The sequence below is a fragment of the Prunus avium genome, chromosome 8, assembly GCF_965620075.1.
Source record: "Prunus avium chromosome 8, drPruAviu1.hap1.1, whole genome shotgun sequence".
Taxonomy (NCBI): Eukaryota; Viridiplantae; Streptophyta; class Magnoliopsida; order Rosales; family Rosaceae; genus Prunus; species Prunus avium.
The window spans coordinates 38,856,648-38,877,307 of record NC_142291.1 but is presented as its reverse complement, the minus strand read 5'-3'; the positions used below and the strand labels follow the sequence as shown (position 1 = coordinate 38,877,307).

General features: G+C 38.2%; 4 protein-coding genes across 4 annotated transcripts; 1 reads left to right on the top strand and 3 right to left on the bottom strand.

Annotated features, from left to right (window-relative positions):
• Positions 1-952: 952 nt before the first annotated feature.
• TT8 (basic helix-loop-helix (bHLH) DNA-binding superfamily protein) lies at positions 953-7,089 on the top strand. The gene is made up of 8 exons (XM_088245077.1): positions 953-1,685; positions 1,797-2,054; positions 3,726-3,822; positions 4,060-4,074; positions 4,174-4,230; positions 4,338-4,896; positions 5,753-6,690; positions 6,791-7,089. Exons 1-8 carry the CDS (start codon positions 1,579-1,581, stop codon positions 6,875-6,877), a joined length of 2,118 nt encoding a protein of 705 aa, XP_088101203.1. The 5' UTR covers positions 953-1,578; the 3' UTR covers positions 6,878-7,089.
• Positions 7,090-7,444: 355 nt separating this feature from the next.
• UVH6 (RAD3-like DNA-binding helicase protein) lies at positions 7,445-12,465 on the bottom strand. The gene is made up of 12 exons (XM_021950042.2): positions 11,814-12,465; positions 11,409-11,689; positions 11,060-11,142; positions 10,555-10,958; positions 9,966-10,159; positions 9,584-9,764; positions 9,335-9,459; positions 9,004-9,093; positions 8,773-8,851; positions 8,590-8,666; positions 8,374-8,482; positions 7,445-7,943 (listed from the first exon to the last, which is right to left on the bottom strand). Exons 1-12 carry the CDS (start codon positions 12,345-12,347, stop codon positions 7,821-7,823), a joined length of 2,280 nt encoding a protein of 759 aa, XP_021805734.1. The 5' UTR covers positions 12,348-12,465; the 3' UTR covers positions 7,445-7,820.
• A 587-nt stretch (positions 12,466-13,052) lies between these two features.
• Positions 13,053-14,571, bottom strand: LOC110749846 (non-structural protein). The gene is made up of 5 exons (XM_088246214.1): positions 14,317-14,571; positions 14,177-14,234; positions 13,616-14,089; positions 13,387-13,511; positions 13,053-13,288 (listed from the first exon to the last, which is right to left on the bottom strand). Exons 1-5 carry the CDS (start codon positions 14,412-14,414, stop codon positions 13,228-13,230), a joined length of 816 nt encoding a protein of 271 aa, XP_088102340.1. The 5' UTR covers positions 14,415-14,571; the 3' UTR covers positions 13,053-13,227.
• A 103-nt stretch (positions 14,572-14,674) lies between these two features.
• SCY2 (SecY protein transport family protein) lies at positions 14,675-19,647 on the bottom strand. Its single transcript, XM_021950044.2, has 14 exons — positions 19,500-19,647; positions 18,754-19,278; positions 18,582-18,670; positions 18,362-18,441; positions 18,145-18,234; positions 17,975-18,066; positions 17,330-17,413; positions 17,015-17,156; positions 16,610-16,726; positions 16,293-16,422; positions 15,523-15,646; positions 15,309-15,415; positions 15,102-15,223; positions 14,675-15,015 (listed from the first exon to the last, which is right to left on the bottom strand). Exons 1-13 carry the CDS (start codon positions 19,561-19,563, stop codon positions 15,134-15,136), a joined length of 1,734 nt encoding a protein of 577 aa, XP_021805736.1. The 5' UTR covers positions 19,564-19,647; the 3' UTR covers positions 14,675-15,015; positions 15,102-15,133.
• Positions 19,648-20,660: the final 1,013 nt, after the last annotated feature.

Below are 20,660 nucleotides of genomic sequence, written 5' to 3'. Positions count from 1 at the left end.
ATCTAAAACCTAAATACTAGCAAATGACAAGTCATGTGACATGTTTATACAATGAGCCTCTTATATTTATTTGTTATGCGACCGACATTTGTGAGATAATTATTATATATAAGGTTACAGATAATTTTTTATTTTATTTGTTATTTTTCATCTAGATGTATTGAAAGGATTACGAGGGAGCCAGATTCATTGCCGGTAGATTAAATGATTTTGTCGAAGAGAGAAAGAAAATAGAGAGTATAAATATGTCTAACAAAAGCAAAACAACAACAGAAATACATATTAAACAATTTGGTTTTAAAAGTTGACCAAACACATAATTTAACGTTTTATAAAAAGAAAAGACAAGGACTTTGTTTTTGGTTTTTCATATAAGCGATAATCTAGACTAGAAAGGAGGGGAATTTCTCAACCGCATACAATTATAATGCTGTGTGGGATTCAATTTCACCAGATTAATTAGTTAGAGTTTTCAATTGGACCGTGTGATATGTCCTTTTTAAATGGGAAAGAGAGATAATAAAAAGGAAAAAAAAGGGAGGAAAATGAGTGCTGACCTTGACTTGACATTTTACCACGTGACCATTTGACAAGTGGATGTGGAAGTATTGGTAGCTTCCACGCCCCATTCTGAATTACTTTTTTTAGTTCTCTTCTGTGTGTACATACAATTCCAACGCCCAGTCTTTGGCCACCTAATCCCTTCTCTCTCTCTCTCTCTCTCTCTCGACAACTGCATTTAGAGACACTCAATGTTGCAATCATATGAAGCCGAGCCAAGCCAATCCACGCGCGCACAACTAACAAAATCAGCAGAAGCAAAGCAGGCACTGCATATGACTCAGTATGTATGAACTGTCTGGTAGACCGACCAGTCAAAACCACCCATCTACTCCAAAATCTCATGCTCTCTCTCTCTCTCTCTCTCTAGAATTCACTTCTACCCCCTCCCCATCAACCAAAGCCAACGACCTTTCATTTCTTTACAATTTTTTAACATCATCATCATCATCATCTTACAACTGATACAAAAGCCAGAGCCAATTAGTACAGAAAGAAAGATAGCTAGAAAGGTGGCATTTCTTGGGCAACTAACGTATCTTCCTCAAAGTCATCATCTACCTTTTCCATCTTCTTAACTTCTCTCTCTCTTTCTCTCTCACCTGCAAGTCTGCTTTCATATTCTATCTATCTCTCCTCCACCTTAAAGTCCCTCTAACTTTCTCTTCCCCCTTTCTGTGTGTACTCACTCATCAGTCACTTGGGGGATATCAAACACCAAAGTGTTTGATCATTAGCTAGCCTCCCATATCCTCCTCCTCCTTTCTGCCTCCTGCCTTTTCACTTACCTCTCAAAACCCCAAACAAAACAATCTTGTGATTTCTTTCCCTCTTCCTTATTTTTTAACTTACCATTTTGACATTCTTTCATTGAAAGGGTAAGAGTTAGGAAAAAGGGTAGTTAGCTAATTCTGTTTAAGTTTCCCTTTCTCTCCAACTGTCTGTATCTAGATAGCTCTTCTAATTAAGCAAATTAAGAGCAATACGCCAGGTAGGGAAGAGAACGTCTGGTGGCCGATGGCTGCACCGCCAAGTAGCAGCAGGCTCCGCAGCATGTTGCAGGCGTCAGTCCAATCTGTCCAATGGACTTACAGTCTCTTCTGGCAAATCTGTCCACAACAAGGGTACTTCTACCTACCCCCCCTCCCTTATCCTTACCCATAATTTCATTTCATTTCTATTCATTATTCAACAACATTACTTAATTATAATTCATGATGATGATGATGTATCAGGATCTTAGTATGGTCAGATGGGTACTACAATGGAGCCATCAAGACGAGGAAGACGGTGCAACCCATGGAAGTCAGTGCAGAAGAGGCCTCTCTTCAGCGGAGCCAGCAGCTTAGGGAGCTGTATGACTCATTGTCTGCCGGAGAAACTAACCAGCCCCCGGCACGCCGCCCTTGCGCCTCCTTATCCCCTGAGGACTTAACTGAATCCGAATGGTTCTACTTGATGTGTGTCTCCTTCTCTTTCCACCCCGGGGTGGGGTAAGTAATATTCTTATCTTGCACAGATTTCCATGTTATCTTCATTGCCTCCTCTTCAATTTTATTAATTCAATGTCAAATATTGCTTTTTGTGGTGTAAGTTCAGTGCAACTCTGAAACTAATACTAGAAAAAATTTAAACATATTTATGGTTTGTTTTACAGTACTGATTTATTTCGCATACATAACAAAGTAAAATTCAGTTAAAATGTTTCATAATATGTACATTGATATATATTCAGATACTATACATACATACAGTACTATTTACAAGAACACATACATATTTATAAAAACTTCGATTCGATCATCGAAAAGGGGCTCAGTTTCCAGTACTGTACGTATTTTAGTTGAAACATTCAGTGTTTGGCATCTCTGGTCTATGTGTATACAACTCCCATCTAACATTTCAACCTTACATTAATGACATCGACAAATACTCTTAAATCGCTTTCTGTATTTAGAACAAAGGGGACCTCTACACTTCTATATATAGAATGCTTGGTGACCCTCTGCATCTCTCAAGTCTAATTTCCAGTGAGAGAAGGAGGGGGCGGTGGTTCGTGTGGTTAATGTGGGTTGCCTAAATGTCGGGAACTGTATTTTCCCAAAGATGGAAAATAACTAGTGACACGTGTAAGCCTGTGGTGAGTTGCTAAGAATGCATCTTTGCACATGTGATCGCTGGAAGCAGCATCGCTTCCAATACATTTGAGCTGAGCCATTGACAATAACAAGACCCTCCAGAGTCTTGTCTGTCAGTGTACACCTTAGTTTTGAAGCTTGTTTGTTTCATTGGTTTTTTTTGTCTCTTTGTGTTCATTTTGCTAATTAATCAGACTTTAATTTCTTGATGTTGTTATTGTTTGCTTGTTTTGATAGTTCATTATGTGATTAATTAAAGCACTGATGGTGTTATTGCTTCTTCTAGCATTGATCAACTTTAAGATTGGAAACTACTTAATTTAGAGACTGTTGGGGGAATATATTCTGGGACTCTTTGTCAAACAGACTTGCAATTATAGGTATAGATGAAGCAATATTAATTATATAAAATTGAATCTGACGTTGAAACATGTGGCTCTCACTAAATTCTTCACCTGCTTCCATGAAATCGAAGCTACTTGTTTCGTATAAGAGACAAGCAAATGTGTTCATCAATGCCAGGCAGCTAAAGGAGCTGTTTTCCATAATTTCCTCTCTCTCTCTCTCTCTCTCTCTCTCTCTCTCTCTCTCTCTCTCTCTCTCTGAGTGAGGGTAGGTTAATAATTTATCTGGCCCGTACTCTTATGCACCTCCTTACGCACTTTTTCAAAGAGATGAAATTATTTAAAGGTATACTGCAAGCTAACTAGAGGGCATGCCTTTCGGCTCACACCCCACTTGCAATATACTGAGCTTAATTGCTTGGACATGTTTGTATTTTTACCATATAGCATCCATAAAAATATATAAATATGTGTACATTTCTTCTTTTTGGTCATAATTAATTTGTGTGTATCTTTGCCGTTGGATTACATATATATTCCGAAACAAAGCTACTAGCAAACGAGCAACCCACAATATCTCTGAAAACTTTTTACTTCATATATGTATTCATATTACATGATTAGATATGTATAATTATCTAATTAATTACTTAATTAAGAAGTGAGATGTGTACGTACGTAGGTTGCCAGGAAAAGCATATGCGAGGAGGCAGCATGTATGGCTCACCGGTGCAAACGAAGTCGATAGCAAAACCTTTTCCAGAGCTATCTTAGCCAAGGTACTCTCTCTCTCTCTCTCTCTCTCTCTCTCTCTCTCCCTTTATGTAGCTTTAATATAAAAACTCTAATTATTATTACAAACAGTACCTGACATTTAAGTTGAACTAGCCGGCCTCAAATCAAACCCTAGCTAGGGTTAATTGCATCCCCTATAATTTTTTTCCCTTTATTTACGAGTTTGGTAACTAAATTCTACTCTCTTTTTTTTGTGTTTTTTTTTTTGCATGCATCTCCAGAGTGCTCGTATACAGGTATATATCTCTAGCCAACCCATTAATTCGATTATAATTCTTATTATAATTATTTCTCTTAGCTAACAGATATCCATGACACAATTGAAAATAATGCAGACGGTGGTTTGCATTCCTCTACTAGACGGCGTCGTCGAACTAGGCACCACAGAGAGGGTAACACTTTTAATTATTTCCCTCAAATATGGTTAATTAATATGCTAATTAATTAAATAAAATGGGGCTTAATTATTGCTACACAATGTATTATTGTACGTATGTAGGTTCCAGAAGACAATGCCTTGGTCCAACATGTCAAAACCTTCTTCGTTGACCACAACCACCCTCCTCCCCCAAAACCCGCCCTCTCCGAGCACTCAACCTCCAACCCCGCTACGTCATCCGACCACCCACATTTCCACTCTCCTCACCTCCCCGCCATGTGCACCGACCCTCCTCTCGACGCCGCCCAAGAAGACGAAGAAGAGGACGAGGAAGAGGAGGATCAAGAGGAGGACGAGGAGGCAGAGTCAGACTCCGAAGCCGAAACGGGCCGCAACGGTCAGCCCGTTGCTCCAGGTCCAAACCCTCCAGCGGTTTCGGCCCCCGCAGCAGAGCCGAGCGAGCTCATGCAGCTAGAGATGTCCGAGGACATCCGGCTAGGCTCTCCGGACGACGCGTCCAACAATTTAGACTCGGATTTCCACTTACTAGCAGTGAGCCAGTCTAGGGTTAACCCAGCCGATCAGCAGCGCCAAGCTGACTCGTATCGAGCTGAGTCGACTCGCCGGTGGCCGCCCGTACAAGAGCCACTCAGCAGCGGGCTCCAACCGCCACCCCAAGGTACACAATACAAAACAACTAGATACTCCTTTTTTTTTTCCCTTTCTAAAATATGAAACGTAAAAATTAAAAACTATAACAGAAATATCATGTTTCAAAAATATTTCGTACATAAAAATGCTGGCCACATTTGAGATTAAATTGATTTCGTACATGGCCAATGGCCTTTTTATTTATGGACCGTCAATGTACCAAACCAATTTTAAGCCCCCAAACTCTTTTTAGTTGTCATATCTTATCTACATTATTTTTTTTCCTTCAAATAAACTAGGCAGAATATTTTTTGCTTATATTTTTGTCTTGGTGCAACACAGCCTTATTTTTTAAATATTATTTTCTTGCTACTTCCCGAGTCTAAAAGATTAAAAATACCATTACATGTAACAGGAATAATCATTCTACGTGTCATTGCATTATTAGACGAGAATAACAAAGAATGATTTCCCGTTAAATGAGGAGTGTCTCTCCTAAAAATGAGGATAGGATAAGTCAACATCTAATGTTTGGATCCCACTTTTCCCGTGCAAAAAAGTCAAAACCTCCGGTCTTCAACGCGCCAATGCTTTCCGTGCACACTCAAACCCAAACACCAATGAGATTCTTGGGATTGAACAATTTGGTTTGGAAAAAGACAAAACCGGATATAAAAGTACAAGAGCTGCGTGGTTTCCGCAGGCACGTGAGAAATCTGGGGAACTTGGTTTTGTTTTTCATTTCATCTTTGGATGCCATGCTACCAAAGTTTCAACGCTATATTGTTGAAATAAGTGCTTCAAGCTTTGAACCTAATCAAGATATAATCGTCGTCATTAGTATTATCTTGACAAATTAGCGATAACCTTATTTGGTGGTGCAGGACCCGTAGCATTGGAGGAATTGACACATGATGACACCCACTATTCTGAAACAGTCTCCACCATACTTCAAAGGCAGGCGACTAGGTGGACGGATTCCTCGTTCACCGATCACGTCGCCTACTCCACCCAATCAGCATTCGCCAAGTGGACGACTCGCGTCGAACACCATATGCTCGTGCCAGTTGAGGGCACGTCCCAATGGCTCCTTAAATACATCTTGTTCAGCGTTCCGTTCCTCCACACAAAATACCGCGACGAGAACTCGCCAAAATCTCACGAGGGCGATGCCTCCACTCGGTTGAGGAAGGGGACCCCACAAGATGAGCTCAGCGCCAATCATGTCCTGGCGGAACGGCGTCGTCGCGAGAAGCTTAATGAGAGGTTCATTATCCTAAGGTCGCTAGTTCCCTTCGTGACCAAAATGGACAAGGCTTCGATATTAGGGGACACCATCGAGTACGTGAAGCAATTGCGTAAGAAGATTCAGGACCTTGAGGCACGTAACGTGCAGATGGAGGATGATCAACGATCAAGATCATCCGGGGAAATACACAGGTCAAGTAGTATGAAAGAGTTGCGGAGCGGGCTCACGGTAGTGGAGCGGACCCGGGTTGGTCCACCAGGATCGGATAAAAGGAAGTTGAGGATTGTGGAGGGAAGTGGTGGTGCGGCCGTTGCCAAGCCTAAAACGATGGAGGAGTCACCACCTCCACCACCGCCACCACCACCACCACAACCATCACCGACACCTATGGTGACCGGTACCTCTCTAGAGGTGTCGATAATCGAGAGTGACGGGTTGTTGGAGCTCCAATGCCCGTATAGAGAAGGGTTGTTGCTTGATATCATGCAAACTCTAAGAGAGCTAAGAATTGAGACCACAGTTGTCCAGTCCTCATTGAATAATGGGTTCTTCGTAGCTGAGCTGAGGGCCAAGGTACATATATTTATACTCTCGATCATGCAAATATTAATAGTAACCTTTAATTTATTTTCATTCGGGTTTTTTTTTTTACATAATGAATTTAATTTTTCAGGTGAAGGAGAATGTGAATGGCAAGAAAATAAGCATTACGGAAGTGAAGAGGGTAATAAATCAAATAATTCCCCAATCTGATTCCTAGTATCTTTTTAGTGCGTACGTAATTAAGGAATTTTGAGGGGAAAATCAAGTAGCTCTAGCAGCATCAGTACTGTACAATATTTAGAACACTTTTTTTTTTCTTCTTCTAATGGGTGTTTATTATTTATTCCCTTGTGTAATCTAACAAATGTAATATTTCTGTGACATTCAACATAATCTTAAACAAGAACTCCAAAACCAGTTTAGTTTTGATGTTTTGCTGTGGACCACAGTATTTGTCAAGTCTGATCAAAGCTCTTTCCAATCACATTGATAGTCAAATTATGATTATCCTATGAATTTTGTAAGTTCCATCACACATTCATTTAAAATGGACCTTCATAAATATTATGAATTTGACTATAGGGTACCAGCGGAATATATAACAATGTATTTCAGTATTTTGATCATGATCAAGACTAAGTTAATTAAACACGCCATAAACTAATGTCACAATCCTTCATTCAGAAGGATGAATCTGTAGACAACTTGTATGGTCGAAAATCGAAATCATGGAAAATAAGAACTTCAAATTCCATGGGGAACCAATCAGCTGGCTATAAAGAAATGAAGATAATTAGATAGAACTTTTCATAAACTCATCGTAAAACATATTCTTAGTCAAAATTGAACGCAAGTAGCCAAGCCAGAGCTATAAATTACAACCAGGCAAAAAATGTACACGACAGTGAATTTGTACAGTATATCATGAAGTCAACTACAAAGCAGCCGTTAATGCCATTTCAGTTCCATCACCCGAAAAATTAAACTTCCACGATTTTGACCCTAAGGCTATGTCTTGCTCCGACAGTTAACTTCTCAGACCACTGACAACAAAATCCCCCGACTTGGCCAAACTCCTCTGTGTGTAGGGCAGTAGATCATGAACAAGCAACAGGACAGCCCACTAACTGCACTGAATTTCGCTTTCATTCAGAGAATCCTTAACGCAACATTTCATCAGCGATGCTTTCACCCATCTTTTCTAAGTCTTCTTGGGATAAAAGGGTTTTCCTACCACTTACGCTACCGGCCTTATCATATGGTTGAGCCATCTTCCTAAGGAACTGCATTCAGGATAAAGAAGATTGACATACTAGAATATTAAAATATGATTCCCACGAAATTCTACTAAACAGAAAAAGCTACAACAAGAAGAAATTTAGATTTGATCATCTTCATCAACATTAGATGATTAGGGTTTCAGTTGAAAAAGGATAATAGGACTTCATCACCCCAGTGAAGATGTGTTTCAATGTTTCATTTTCGATCCTTTTAAACTTCTTCTATTGGGTCCCCAAAGCTATCTAGCACAGTTCTCAAAGGAGGACAAAGATAATGATAAAACAGATAATGCATGACTTATAAGGCAAACCGCAGAAAACAAAGTTATATTGTTAGCATACCACATATGGGTTTGATTGATAAGTATATTTCAGGCTGACCAATAACCATATCTAGATATGCGAACGCGCGTTATTGGTACCAAGGACAAACCTCTCGTGCTATATGCAGAGCCATGTCTGTGCTCAAATTTAGGTGTGCTTCACGTAAATGTGACAGTATCCACCCAGGCAATTTGGATCTCTTGTCATGACGGCTATATCTGAAATCAAAATTAAGCACCAAAAATTCAAGCAGATAAAGATTAACTAGAAGAGAATCTAAGAATTTGGAACTCAATTAATAAAAAAAGAACAAATGAGTTCAAACCTTTTGTCAGCAAATATCATCATGCCATAGTCTGCTTTTGAGCGGATGACTCGGCCTACACATTGAGCAGCTTGTCTCTGCACCAGTAAGTTCCCCATTAGAGAACTCAAAACGATCAGAAACATAGAAACTAAACGCCAAGCAAATAATTCTTAGATGATACAAAAGGCAATGCAATGATACCAAGGCATCAAAAGTCAAAAAATCTCCTTCCTTTATTTGAAAGGTATCCCGCAAGTATTCTAGCCGCGCCAGCAAAATCCTGCAAAACAATACGCTCATGTGTTAAACCACAGACAACATAGCTTTATAAACTCGATTAACAAAGGCAGCTCATATGTCATACCACAGAAAATTAGTTTCACAATCTCTTTTTCACCACACAAAAACAAAAGAGATATCATTTGCACTCACTTGCTTAATGTGTACTGAAACGGAATACCAAACATGATCACCAATCGTCCATAATGTCGATCAAAGTCTATCCCTTCAGCTACTTTTCCCCTGTGAAAGTAAAGATATAATGTTAGCTTCATTATAGAGAACTATGTGGAACATCAATTGTAACATTGAAAGGATAGGTTCTATATTACGTGTGGCATGGAATTATGAATGGATTTTTGGATGACAGTATAAATGAATAGCAAAAGATACTCCCTACTTTTTAGTTTAATTGCAATTTCCATTAGGAGATCAACAATAAGAAATAAGAAACTTTGAATGTTTTTAAGGACTGATACAGTACCTGGCAACAGACAAAAAGACAGCACCTCTCCCACAATCACAAGCCTTCCGGTAATTGTCAAGAGCCAAAGTAGTTTCTACGACATCTTGGGTCTCAATGAAAACAAGCTTGTGCTGCATTATTTCCTGTGACAACGGGAGCACTAAGAAACTATCAGCAAAACTAACCTCATGGCAAAATTGGAAAACAGGACAACAGAAAAAGTCATAGAAACCCAGCAAAAGTAATAGACATTGACAGTGCAGTCACCTTTAAAATTCCATTTTCGTTCCAGCTATTGACTATTCCATCCATATAAGAGTAACTGACAAAGAAACATACAACCCCATCTGGGACAACAGAAACCATCTCCAGCAGCAGCCTCCCATAGTTCCTTACCACGCCAAGATCACTTCTCATATCAAATTTGGTACTTACCGGAAGCTGATCACTGAAATATACCATAGGATACTGATTCAGAGTGACATTTAGATAACTAATGGGATTACTGTCTTATAAAACTATTATGATGCTAAATAAAATAGAGATGTTATGATCTGATAAGAAAAGTTGTGATTCATAAAGTTTACAACTTTCCAATAAATCGGGAGAAAAGAAATATAAGAAGAAAAATATTTTTTCGATGTCATACCTTCCACGTGTGAGAACCATTGGGCAGATGCAGTCTCTTGTTAATGACATTGTAAAACTTCGACTGACAACAGGATGGAAATTGAGAAGACGGGGGTAGAGATCAATCGGGCTCAAGGTTCCAGATGTAATCACAACTGATTGAAATCGATCAAATACAGGTTTTATGGCAAGAGAAGCATCATGACAGCTAAGCTGGAATACCACATATGAAAAGACTAGATCAGAACTGAAAAATCTTCATTCCATCCACCAACGAAGCAGTAAAAGTAGATCAAATAATGGCAGACAAACTCCTATAGTACATATGCAAGGTAACCTATTGGAGGAAAATTTTATTCTACTTTATTCGAAATTACCAAAAAAAATTCTGATACTGTAAAAGTCAAAAGGAAAACTAGGACTATAACCATCAAATCATTAGTATCATTAGAGTGGACACAGTTTACAAGAATTGTTAAGAAATGTTTTTTAAACAAAGTATCCAGATAAGATATGCAAGTGCGGAGACAGACCAAAATACAATTTTTAGAAATGGTTCAATTTTATAGAAAATGAAATTTGAAGATAGAAAACCACTAAAAACCAACCTGCAAAACAGGATCAGGAATATGTGGCATTCGCTCATCAAATGGTTCAATTATAATAGAGAAACCACGAGTGTATGTCCCCACAAGTGTCGCGAAGTCACAGATTGTTTGGATGTGTAAGAACTCATCTGTGTCAGTAATTTCCAACGTCATCATGAGTGAGTGTAGGCGATCATAACAGAACTTCAGAGTTTTCTGGTCAATTCCAGCATGTGTATTAATAGAGGCAACAAAACCAACGGGGCCTTCCTTCTCAACATTCTCGGTCTCAAGACGCCCTTCCAAATACTGGACCAATCTTCGTAACACATGCACAAAATGGTCCGCTTTGCGAATATTTCCAGGCACAGCCTCCTTCAGAATATCTTCAGGTAGAGCGGGATTTTGAAGCCAAGTATCTGTGACTGCATATATAAAGAAAAAGTTATGAGAACTCAAGAAATCATCAAACAAATATTTTAAGTTTCAATGAAAGAAAAATCATGGGAATGAGCAATCAGCATACTAGGTAGGTTTCCTCCTTGTGCCAAACCCTCGACAAGTCGGTTGTATTCTTTACGCAATCTATCTGCATCAGTGGCCTTGAACCTACCTACCATGTCAAGCAATCAAATGAAAATCTGTATCAAATGTGAAGGCAAGAATCGAAAGAAGCTGAAAACAAATGTATCTAGACATAATCTAGCCATTACTTTAAACAAATCATGATAGAATATAAAGAGGCAGATAAGTGACCCAATGTGTAAGGCCCCATCAAATTTACGAAGCTTCATCCTTTAGACAAAAGTAAGACTTTGAGCCTTAATTACAGCTCGAATCCGTAACCAACCATTGCCGAATAGATTAGCACCTACCTTTCAATTTCATGCTGCATCTTACTGAGATTCCTTCTGGCCCCTTCAAGTGTCTGCCTCCTCACACTAACACTAAGCGCTTCAATACACACATTATCAATATTGTGGGCCTCATCAAACACCACAACAGACTCCTTCTGCATTTCCTTGGAAATAATCCCAGCCACTTTAGGATCAAGCATATACTGATAACTGTAAACCACCACATTGGAGAACTGCACCATATGCCTTGCCAAGAAGTAGGGACACCACCCTCTCTGCTTCCCATACGCCCTCAAATCCTTTTTTTGACATAAAATAAAGCAACCCAATTGCAATTACTTGATTCCAAAACGAAAACAAAAGGAAAGATACAAAATTTCAGATCCCACAATTGAGTGATCAATGTGAAGAAGTGACTAGTACCTGCAGGGTATAAACCCCGGGAGGCAAAACCGCTCCAGACCCAGCTTTCTCATACTGCTCGAAAAACTCACAAGTAGGCACATTTGGGTTCTCAGCGGCCAAGGCTCTCACCCAGCTGGCAGTCAATTTCCGGCAGGCTGCGTCGACAGAGTCTCGATTTTCGGCGGCCACGACAGTTGGGTTGACACAGAGGTTCTTCCGAGACGAAAGCCCCACAGCCAAGATCTGTGCTTGGGGACCCAGATGCTTAACTTGGTAATTGTGGAGGACCTTGAGCTCAGCGAGAGTCTTCTCCATCTCGTGAACAGTACGAGTGCAGTAGATGAGCTTGACTGGGTTTTGGGGCTTGGAGAGAGTGTAACTTGTGATGAGGGAGAGGAGGGCGATGGTCTTGCCCGTGCCTGTGGGCATCTCCAGGAGGCAGTGGCCCTTGGCGTCCAGGGCTCGCTTGAGCTCGAGCATGTAGGCATATTGCTCTGGGTATATGTTGTCGTATGGGAAGTAGACTGTGACGTCTTCTACTTGAAACTTCATGGTTTTTTGAGGTTTTGGGTTTTGCTGTGTATCTTCTGTGTCTCTCTCTGAGACCAGAGATTGGCGGTTTCACAATTACAACGGCGAGACCTCACTCTTCCTCCATATCACGAAGACGTGAGCGAGTCGGATTGGGCTTCAATCCAAATTTATAGCTTAGGCCTTTCGGAGCAGAAATGGACAAGATGACAATTTGGGCCAAGTTTTGGGTTTAGCTCCTTGCTTTAGAGATGTTCCAACAAAAAATACATGAAAAAATGTTAGATTATGTAACGATTTTAATTTAATATTTATTTAGATTCTTTCTACATGTATAATTTATAATTAATACGTATATTTGTGAGTGTGTAAAGTTTTAGTTTATCATAAAAATATGTTTACTGTAAGTTGTATTTTTTCCAATATTTTCGTTAAAATAACTTAATAAAATATAAAAAATTATCTCCCAATATGAATGTTGCACATGACAATCTTAGCAAGGGCATAATTGACTTTTAATGCTTCATTTGTGTTATCAAGCGACCGTCTTTCAAGCTTTCATTGTCACTCTCACATGTTTGAAAGAGAGACTGATAATAAGTGAGCACAACCCCGCTTCTGTTGGATTGGATCGGATCGGTGAATGAAAAAAGTTGTTCCTTCTCTAAGAACATGAAATATTTTTCTTTCCAACTAGCACTTGGTTTTGGTCTAGTAATACTCCTCTTCTTAATTTTAAAACAAACGTAATCGAACTATATAGCTAAATGAAAATCCGTAATCTTCGAAATCCATGAAACCTAAACGCAAGCCCTGAATAGAGGTGAATGTTACAACAGTCAAACTATGATATAATCTCAAAAAGACATGAGAAATTATTGTATGCACAATGTTGGTCTATTCATTCCGCTTCAGTCGGTGTGTTAGATGCCAGGCCCTTGATTACATGCCGACATTGGAACCTGCAACCATCAAACAAACCAGATATGACCTATGCATAAGCCAAGCAACAGAACAAATACGAACACATTGAAATGTATGTAATTGGAAAGCAACATACCATATAAAATCATTTGGAGCAGACTCAACCAACCTATCAGAACTGCCAGTTTCAGAAGAAACAGGAAGAGCATCCATGTTCTGATCTTGGGTTTTTCTCTTAATCTTTAGTCTTAAAGGCACAATCTGCAATTGGTTTAAATAAATATGCATACGCGATCTGTATGGTAGTTGATTTAATATGCAATAATGAAACTACATTGCTTGCTATTTTGGGCAAGAACATGTACCTTGTTGCTGTGTCTGAAATCACGTTTGGGAAGAAAATGCAGAGGCAGATTGAGACAAGGGGGAGCTTTCACCAACAGAAACAACTTGGAAGGCCCTGAATAAGAAGCACACCCAGCACCCTTTGAGATCAGCCCCCGAATCGCTTTTCTACAAAGCACTTCTGCCGCTCTGCTTTTGCCGAAATCAAGTTCCTTTTCACGTTCATGTTCACCACTGCTACTAGGAACAGCGCTTGCGCTTGAAAAGCTCAACTCATAGACATGATGAGGCCGTAGCGGACTCGCTCCGATCACCAAAATGGCTTCTTGGAAATGAGGAACCTCGCTGATCATCAGCTTCAGCGCAGTTTGGAGATCAGAAACTTGACGCATCAGCTTCTGGAATCTTCGAATCCCGCGCTTGGCTTCCCTCATTTGGCCGGCGTGCTTTCTCCGAAGCGTTGGCTTCACCTCGTTCTGGTGAAGAGCCATTTCCTGAAACTCGCAGATTCTAAATTAGGGCAAAGAATTCAGAGCTGAAGAAGAAAGAGTTGATGAAATTGCAGTCTCGGAATCTCATACCGATTCCTTGTACTCAGAACAGAGCGAATCGAATTCCAGAGTAATATCCTGCAACAATCTGTAAAAATTGGATCAAATATTTTGTATGAGTGCGAAGAAATTGATTTGTTTGGGAACTCAGAAAGTTGGGGAAAACTTACGAAGGGATTTGCTGGTGCATGTAAAGCACGAAACCTGAGATTTCGTTAATGGCGTGGAAGATCACAGAGCCGTCCAGAGAGTCCACCGCGATCTCCATCGCTGATCTCCGTCCTCCCACACACCTCAAGGCTCGAACTATCTGAAATTCAAAATTTCAAACGAAACCGGGTTTTGTATTACGGCCCATCTGGCCCAGAATAAGAGGAAACGGGCCGGGTCATGGAAAACCCAATTCCAGTACCGTGTACGTGGCAACTTTGGAAAATTTTTCCTCAACAAAAACAAAAACATTCGTTGTTTTTTATTCCGGCCCAAGTCAAAATATTGTTGTTAATTGATGTAAAGGCAAACACCCAGTGGCAAAAATAAATAAAACTACAATGTCTTAATACCCGAAGAGTACATTGGAGTTTGTTACTCATGTTTTGTATTACAATTAAGTAGCATCTATATGGAATCTGTGTATCCTATCCTCGATACGAAAGCAGTGTGCTCTACAATGCATGAAACCCTGTCGTCGATGCTTTTCCGTTTGATACAGAAACCTTGCGAGTGGCGAGCCTTCGCTACGTATTTGCCGAATGAAGTAGTATCATTAGCTGTTACTCTAATCATCTAGGACCCCTCAAACCATATCGTGATGCCATAACCCTTTCTGGTTTCTGCTGAGGGGTTTCATCAGTCCAGGAATTCCAGCGCTGCCAAAACGAAGAGAGAAAATTCTCGTTAGTATCACCATCTATGCATAATTTATTTATCAGTTTTATAAGTGATAGAGCATCACCTCAAGACTAGAAGGCACAGCCAGTTTGCAAGTTATACACCATACCGGCTTAAGGCTTTACTTAAACTTGGCATTACATTATATGCTTGATATGATCTTCTAAGTTCAATTATAGAACCCACCTGCACAATTAATAGTCAGAACTACTTGCAAGAGTTGCATAAAATATAAAGCATTTCAGGAAATCATACTTCCTATGTTACTTACTATGATTAGGACTGACGTCAACCCAATCGCAAATCCTGCATTGATATTGCGTAAATAATGATCCAGTATGCTTGATGTTGTTGCCAAGATACTTAACAACAGCCCACCTGCAGAGTTCCACCACAGGATAGCAAAAAGAAAGCAAACAAAGTCAATGAGAGCCAATGGAATTACGTTAAAATGACAGGTAGACCAAATCAAGGGAGAATCATACCCCAAAAACGTGTTGATGCCTGAATCTTTGTAAGGTACTCAATTGTAGCCTTCCCAGGTTTTATGTTTGGTATCCTAGCACCCATCTTATTTAAGTAATCAGCAATTTCCTTGGGCAAGTTGGCCTGTACAGGCATTATTGATTTAAAACAGTAAAAAATGAAAAAGATTATCTCTACCTCAACATCAAACAATACAGTAACTCTTTTGACCAAAAAGAAAACAATACAGTAACACGACATAATCTTAAGATACATTCAAAAACATTTCACAAGCTTCCATACTCATTGCATTTGTCAACTGCAGCCGCATTATTTGTCCCCACAGGAGGTGATTGACTGGTGTGCAGTTATATCTTGAAAGTTCAAATCTAACTTAGCATTTACATGCTGGTGATTCTAGTATAACTTACTAAAAAATTTCTATTAACATATAAATGTACAAATCTCAAATTTAGTATCGAGTTTTGAACCAAGAAGGCAAAATTTATTAGACATAATAGACAGCTCTATCTATCGCCAGACACTATAGCTTCATATTCAGACATATAAGCATCAGAAACTGAATGCCGTAAGTAGAGGAACGTTGTGACAATAGAAATTTAAGGTACAGAAGGAGAGAAATGTCATGATAATAATTAAACGCTCTAAAACTATATAATTTACTAGCTCAGTTTTAAAATATTCTTTAATATATTGTATCCTGGAGCTTGATGAATGGAAAGCAATGTGATTCTAGAAAAATTACATACAAGGTTAAGAAGAAACTTACAATGTCAAATATATTGAATAAGAAGACAAAAAACGCATATATTGAGTAGTACACCCAAGGCCCTGCACCAACGGAATTGTCAGGGTTCAATATCTCCTTAACATGCTCCCAGAAAGGCGAACCAAGAAGACTGCCAACAAACCACAATATCAGAAAGTTGTAATGGTAAACTTTAAAAAGGAAAAGAATAGGTGTAGTTCGAATACTAAAGGAAATTTTTTTGGGTCAGCAGAGAAATGAGCACTCTTTTGATTTCATTATAGACACGGACAAAGAGTTTTCATCTTAAAAAATGCAGCAAGTTAAGAAATTGTGACCTTGCAAGAATACTCGGAAATGACAAGAGATAAGTGGTGGTGAGAACAGGCTGCATTCCTGATGGGTTAATGGTAAAAGGGATATATGGCTCTACTTCAGTAATTGGCGAGTCATCCCTGTCCAAAACACATCAGACCAGAAAATAATGTTAGCCAACAGAATTATCCAAATATATATATTTTCAAAGCTCAAATTATAGAAGATGGTGTGAATTGTTTCTACTAGGCTGTTAGTTGATACAAAGATCAGTTTATAAGCAATATCTGCTATACATCTAACATTAGTATAAAGAACAACCATCTTCATAATCAATAACACCACATGCATACAGAAAACGCATGCATTGTGCAGTTTCTTTCACTACAAATGATCATCGGCCATCAAAATGGTAACGAATGTATTACCTTGCAGAAGAAGCAAGCTTAAAACCATAGTACTGCAGCTTTATCTTCCTGCAACCTTCAGTTACCACAACTGCCCACATAGTGACTACAGTGAAAACACCCAATACTGCAAGCAAGTACGGACCCCAACTAACAGAACCTCCTGCAATAAAAAGCATGAAACCAGTAAACTTACAACAAACTTGAAGTTAAATGGTATTGAACAGAGTACTAATGATATGACACACAAAGTTACAAAATAAAACCTAACATCTGATGGGATAATAATTTTGCCCTAATATGGGGTATATTAATGGAATTCATTACATCACATACCAGAGAGCTGAGACAGCATTTTGTATAGCGTCTCTGTGTAGCCAGTCAATATTTGCACACATATGATTAGAGATGAACCTTGACCTGAAATATGAATGACCAGTCAGAGAAGATAGAGAATATCTGCAATAAGATTAAAGAATGAACAAAGAATTTTCTTCTAAAGAGGAATAACCAGATCAGAATCTATGATCTAAAAACCTCACATATGTACTAACATCACCATGACAAAGTAGCAAGTATTCCACAAGGACTCATATAATACTTACTATGGAGAGAATGATGCACATGGTAGCCAAATCTCATTAACAGGTATAAATAATTATGATAAAGGACATCATCTTATTATATTAATCCACAGGAAAAACATGGTCGGTAAACTTATTGAGTAAAAGCTCCTAGTTGTGGACCTTTCTTCTGCTACAAGGCATGGGATACGTGTGAAATGATTATGCATTCATAAATTTCAACTATGTAAAAACATTAGTTAAATCAGGCATGCTAAACAGTAACCGAGCTTGACAGAGTGACTTGTGGTTATGAAAAGTAAACTATTTTCACTGGAAAAACAAAATGAGACTTGGGGAATATTATCAAGATGATATTAATTCCAATCAAGTAACCAAAATATCAAGTATATAGTACCAAATCCAGATTCTGATATGGTATCACAAATCCAAGTCATTGTCATCGCACCACAGACCAGTAACATACTTGTCACCATCACATGCTTGACCCTGCAAAATCTCAAAGTTACATAGATGCATTTGAAATCAAAGTTATTGTTGAAAAGTATGATATAATTGCTGCATTACCTGTAGCTAGCCGCATAGATTGAATATGGAAGTGAGTAACAAGCCAGTATGATGGCCTCCACAATTGCAAACCCAAGAGACATCCACCATCTTGAATAAACATAAACGCTCATAAGGTTCACAATCTTGAGAGGAAAAAATTATCTAAAGCAAAAGTCACAATCAAATTGTGCAACAAGAACTTGGCTCACTGCTTGAGATGAATAACTAGACACACATATAACTCTTAATCTTCTCGTGACCATCTAAGCCTTCTTTCCGCAGCTTTACTAGGGAGGGAACAAGATGACAAAGTACCTATACATCGAATTTGAGATTCTCAATATATCATCATATTTTAATACATACCAAATTTTCTCTCAAGATTAAAATACTTAGACAAATATCATTTTAGTTAACATAAATACACATGAAATAGATGAAGAAAAGCAATAAACCTGCATAATTATCGATGCTATAATTTGAGGACTGATTCCAAGCTGGAAGAAGGACATTTTAAGCTCTGCTGCGAAATCGCCAAGTTCATCTGCCCGAAAACAACACAAATCACTATCCGATAATTTTACACAAATGACCATATATATGGAGGAACAATGGTCAATTACTCACCAACAGATCCCGATACGAAGCTCAGGTAATCTTGAGGGATCAACCTTCTATCAAATCCAGGCAGAGGAATGAAATAACCGACACGACTGATCACTATTAGTACTGCCGTCACAAATAACCTCCGCCGAATCTCACTCTTGAAGAATGACTCAGCAGCACTGTTAAGGACTGAACTTAAGCGCACAAAATCCAGAAATCGATTTCTAAATGTTAGAGGCCTTGCTTGCTCGGCATTTGCTTTGTCAATGTCGTTTTGTTTGGAGATTTCTGTGCCATATTCGGGACTTGGTGGAGTAACTTCAAGATTTAGAGACTCTGGAGGCGTAGCCTCGACGTTTGTATAATCATTTAGGAACTGGTTTGAGAACTTTGCAGAGACTCTCTTGTTTGCTTTGGACGGGAAGGGCCTGTTTGGCAACACGAAATTTCTTGTGCAAGATTGTATAGGGTTTGTCTTAAGGGAAACATGGCTGGTTCTAGCAAGGGGCAAACAACAAATTTGAATATCGCAACCTGAAATTGCACCTGCAAGTAATTGAACATGAAGCCCTATCAGAAGACGCAGAAACTTCATCTGAAGCTAGAACAATCACCCAATCAAAAATGAACAAGAAAACCCTTTCGATACATAGCTAGAAGAAGTTACTAGATTGAGTTACCAAAACACGAAACCTAATAATATTCCGAAGTTTTCATCATTTCTGTTATTTTCCTGCGTTTTCCCGGAAACCAAACGAAAAACTGACCTCGAAATTTTGAGGGGAAGAGTTGGGGATGGAAGCGTTGCGAGCTGAGAAGAGTGGCTTCCATGGCGGGACTGGGAACAGTAGAGAGCAGCGGGACTGTTCGGTTCTTTAAGCTAGAAAAGGCTCATCTTTAACGGTGGCAATCTTGTGCTTGATTGCTCATTTCGCGTCAATATGAAGCGCTTCCTTATTGGTCTATAGTAAGTCGGCGCGGGTCAATGCTGACGTGGTCAGCTGTAGTTGGGCAAATGTTTTAAAGGGTTGAGAATAGTGTTGCACAGAGATTTCTATTTAGAAATGTAGGGCTCGTTTGGTACACGGGACTGTCTTGGCATGGACTATGCTTAGGGACTGTCTTGGCTTGGCTTGGCTTGGTCTAAGTTGGATAACACTTATCTTGCGTTTGGTGTACGCTTGGACTAGGACTAGATTTTTTATTTTTTATTTCAAAACTATCTATGTATATGTATATATGTATAAATACATATATTATGTATGTGTACATATGTATTTTATAATATATGTGACATGTATGTGTATATACATGTATATATGTATATTATAAATAATATAAACATATGTATGTATATATATATATGTACACATACATGTATATACATGTATATATATATATATATATATATATATATATATATTATAAAATACATATATATATATTATATTATAAAATACATACATATATATATGTATATATATATATTATATTATAAAATACATATATATTATATTATAAAATACATATATATATATATATATGTATTATACCCATGTATATATGTATATTTTATATATTTATATATAACATATATATATATATACATACATTATACATATATAATATATGTGTATATAGGTGTATATATGTATATTATAATATATACATGGGTATAATACATACATATATATATATGTATTTTATAATATATATATATATATGTATTTTACAATATATTATATATATTGTAATATACATATATACATGTATATACATGTATATGTATATACTAGTATATATATAATATACATATATAGGTATATATACATGTATATGTATATAATATACATATATATATATATATATTATATACACGTATGCTATATTATATATATAATATATGTATAATATATGTATATTATATT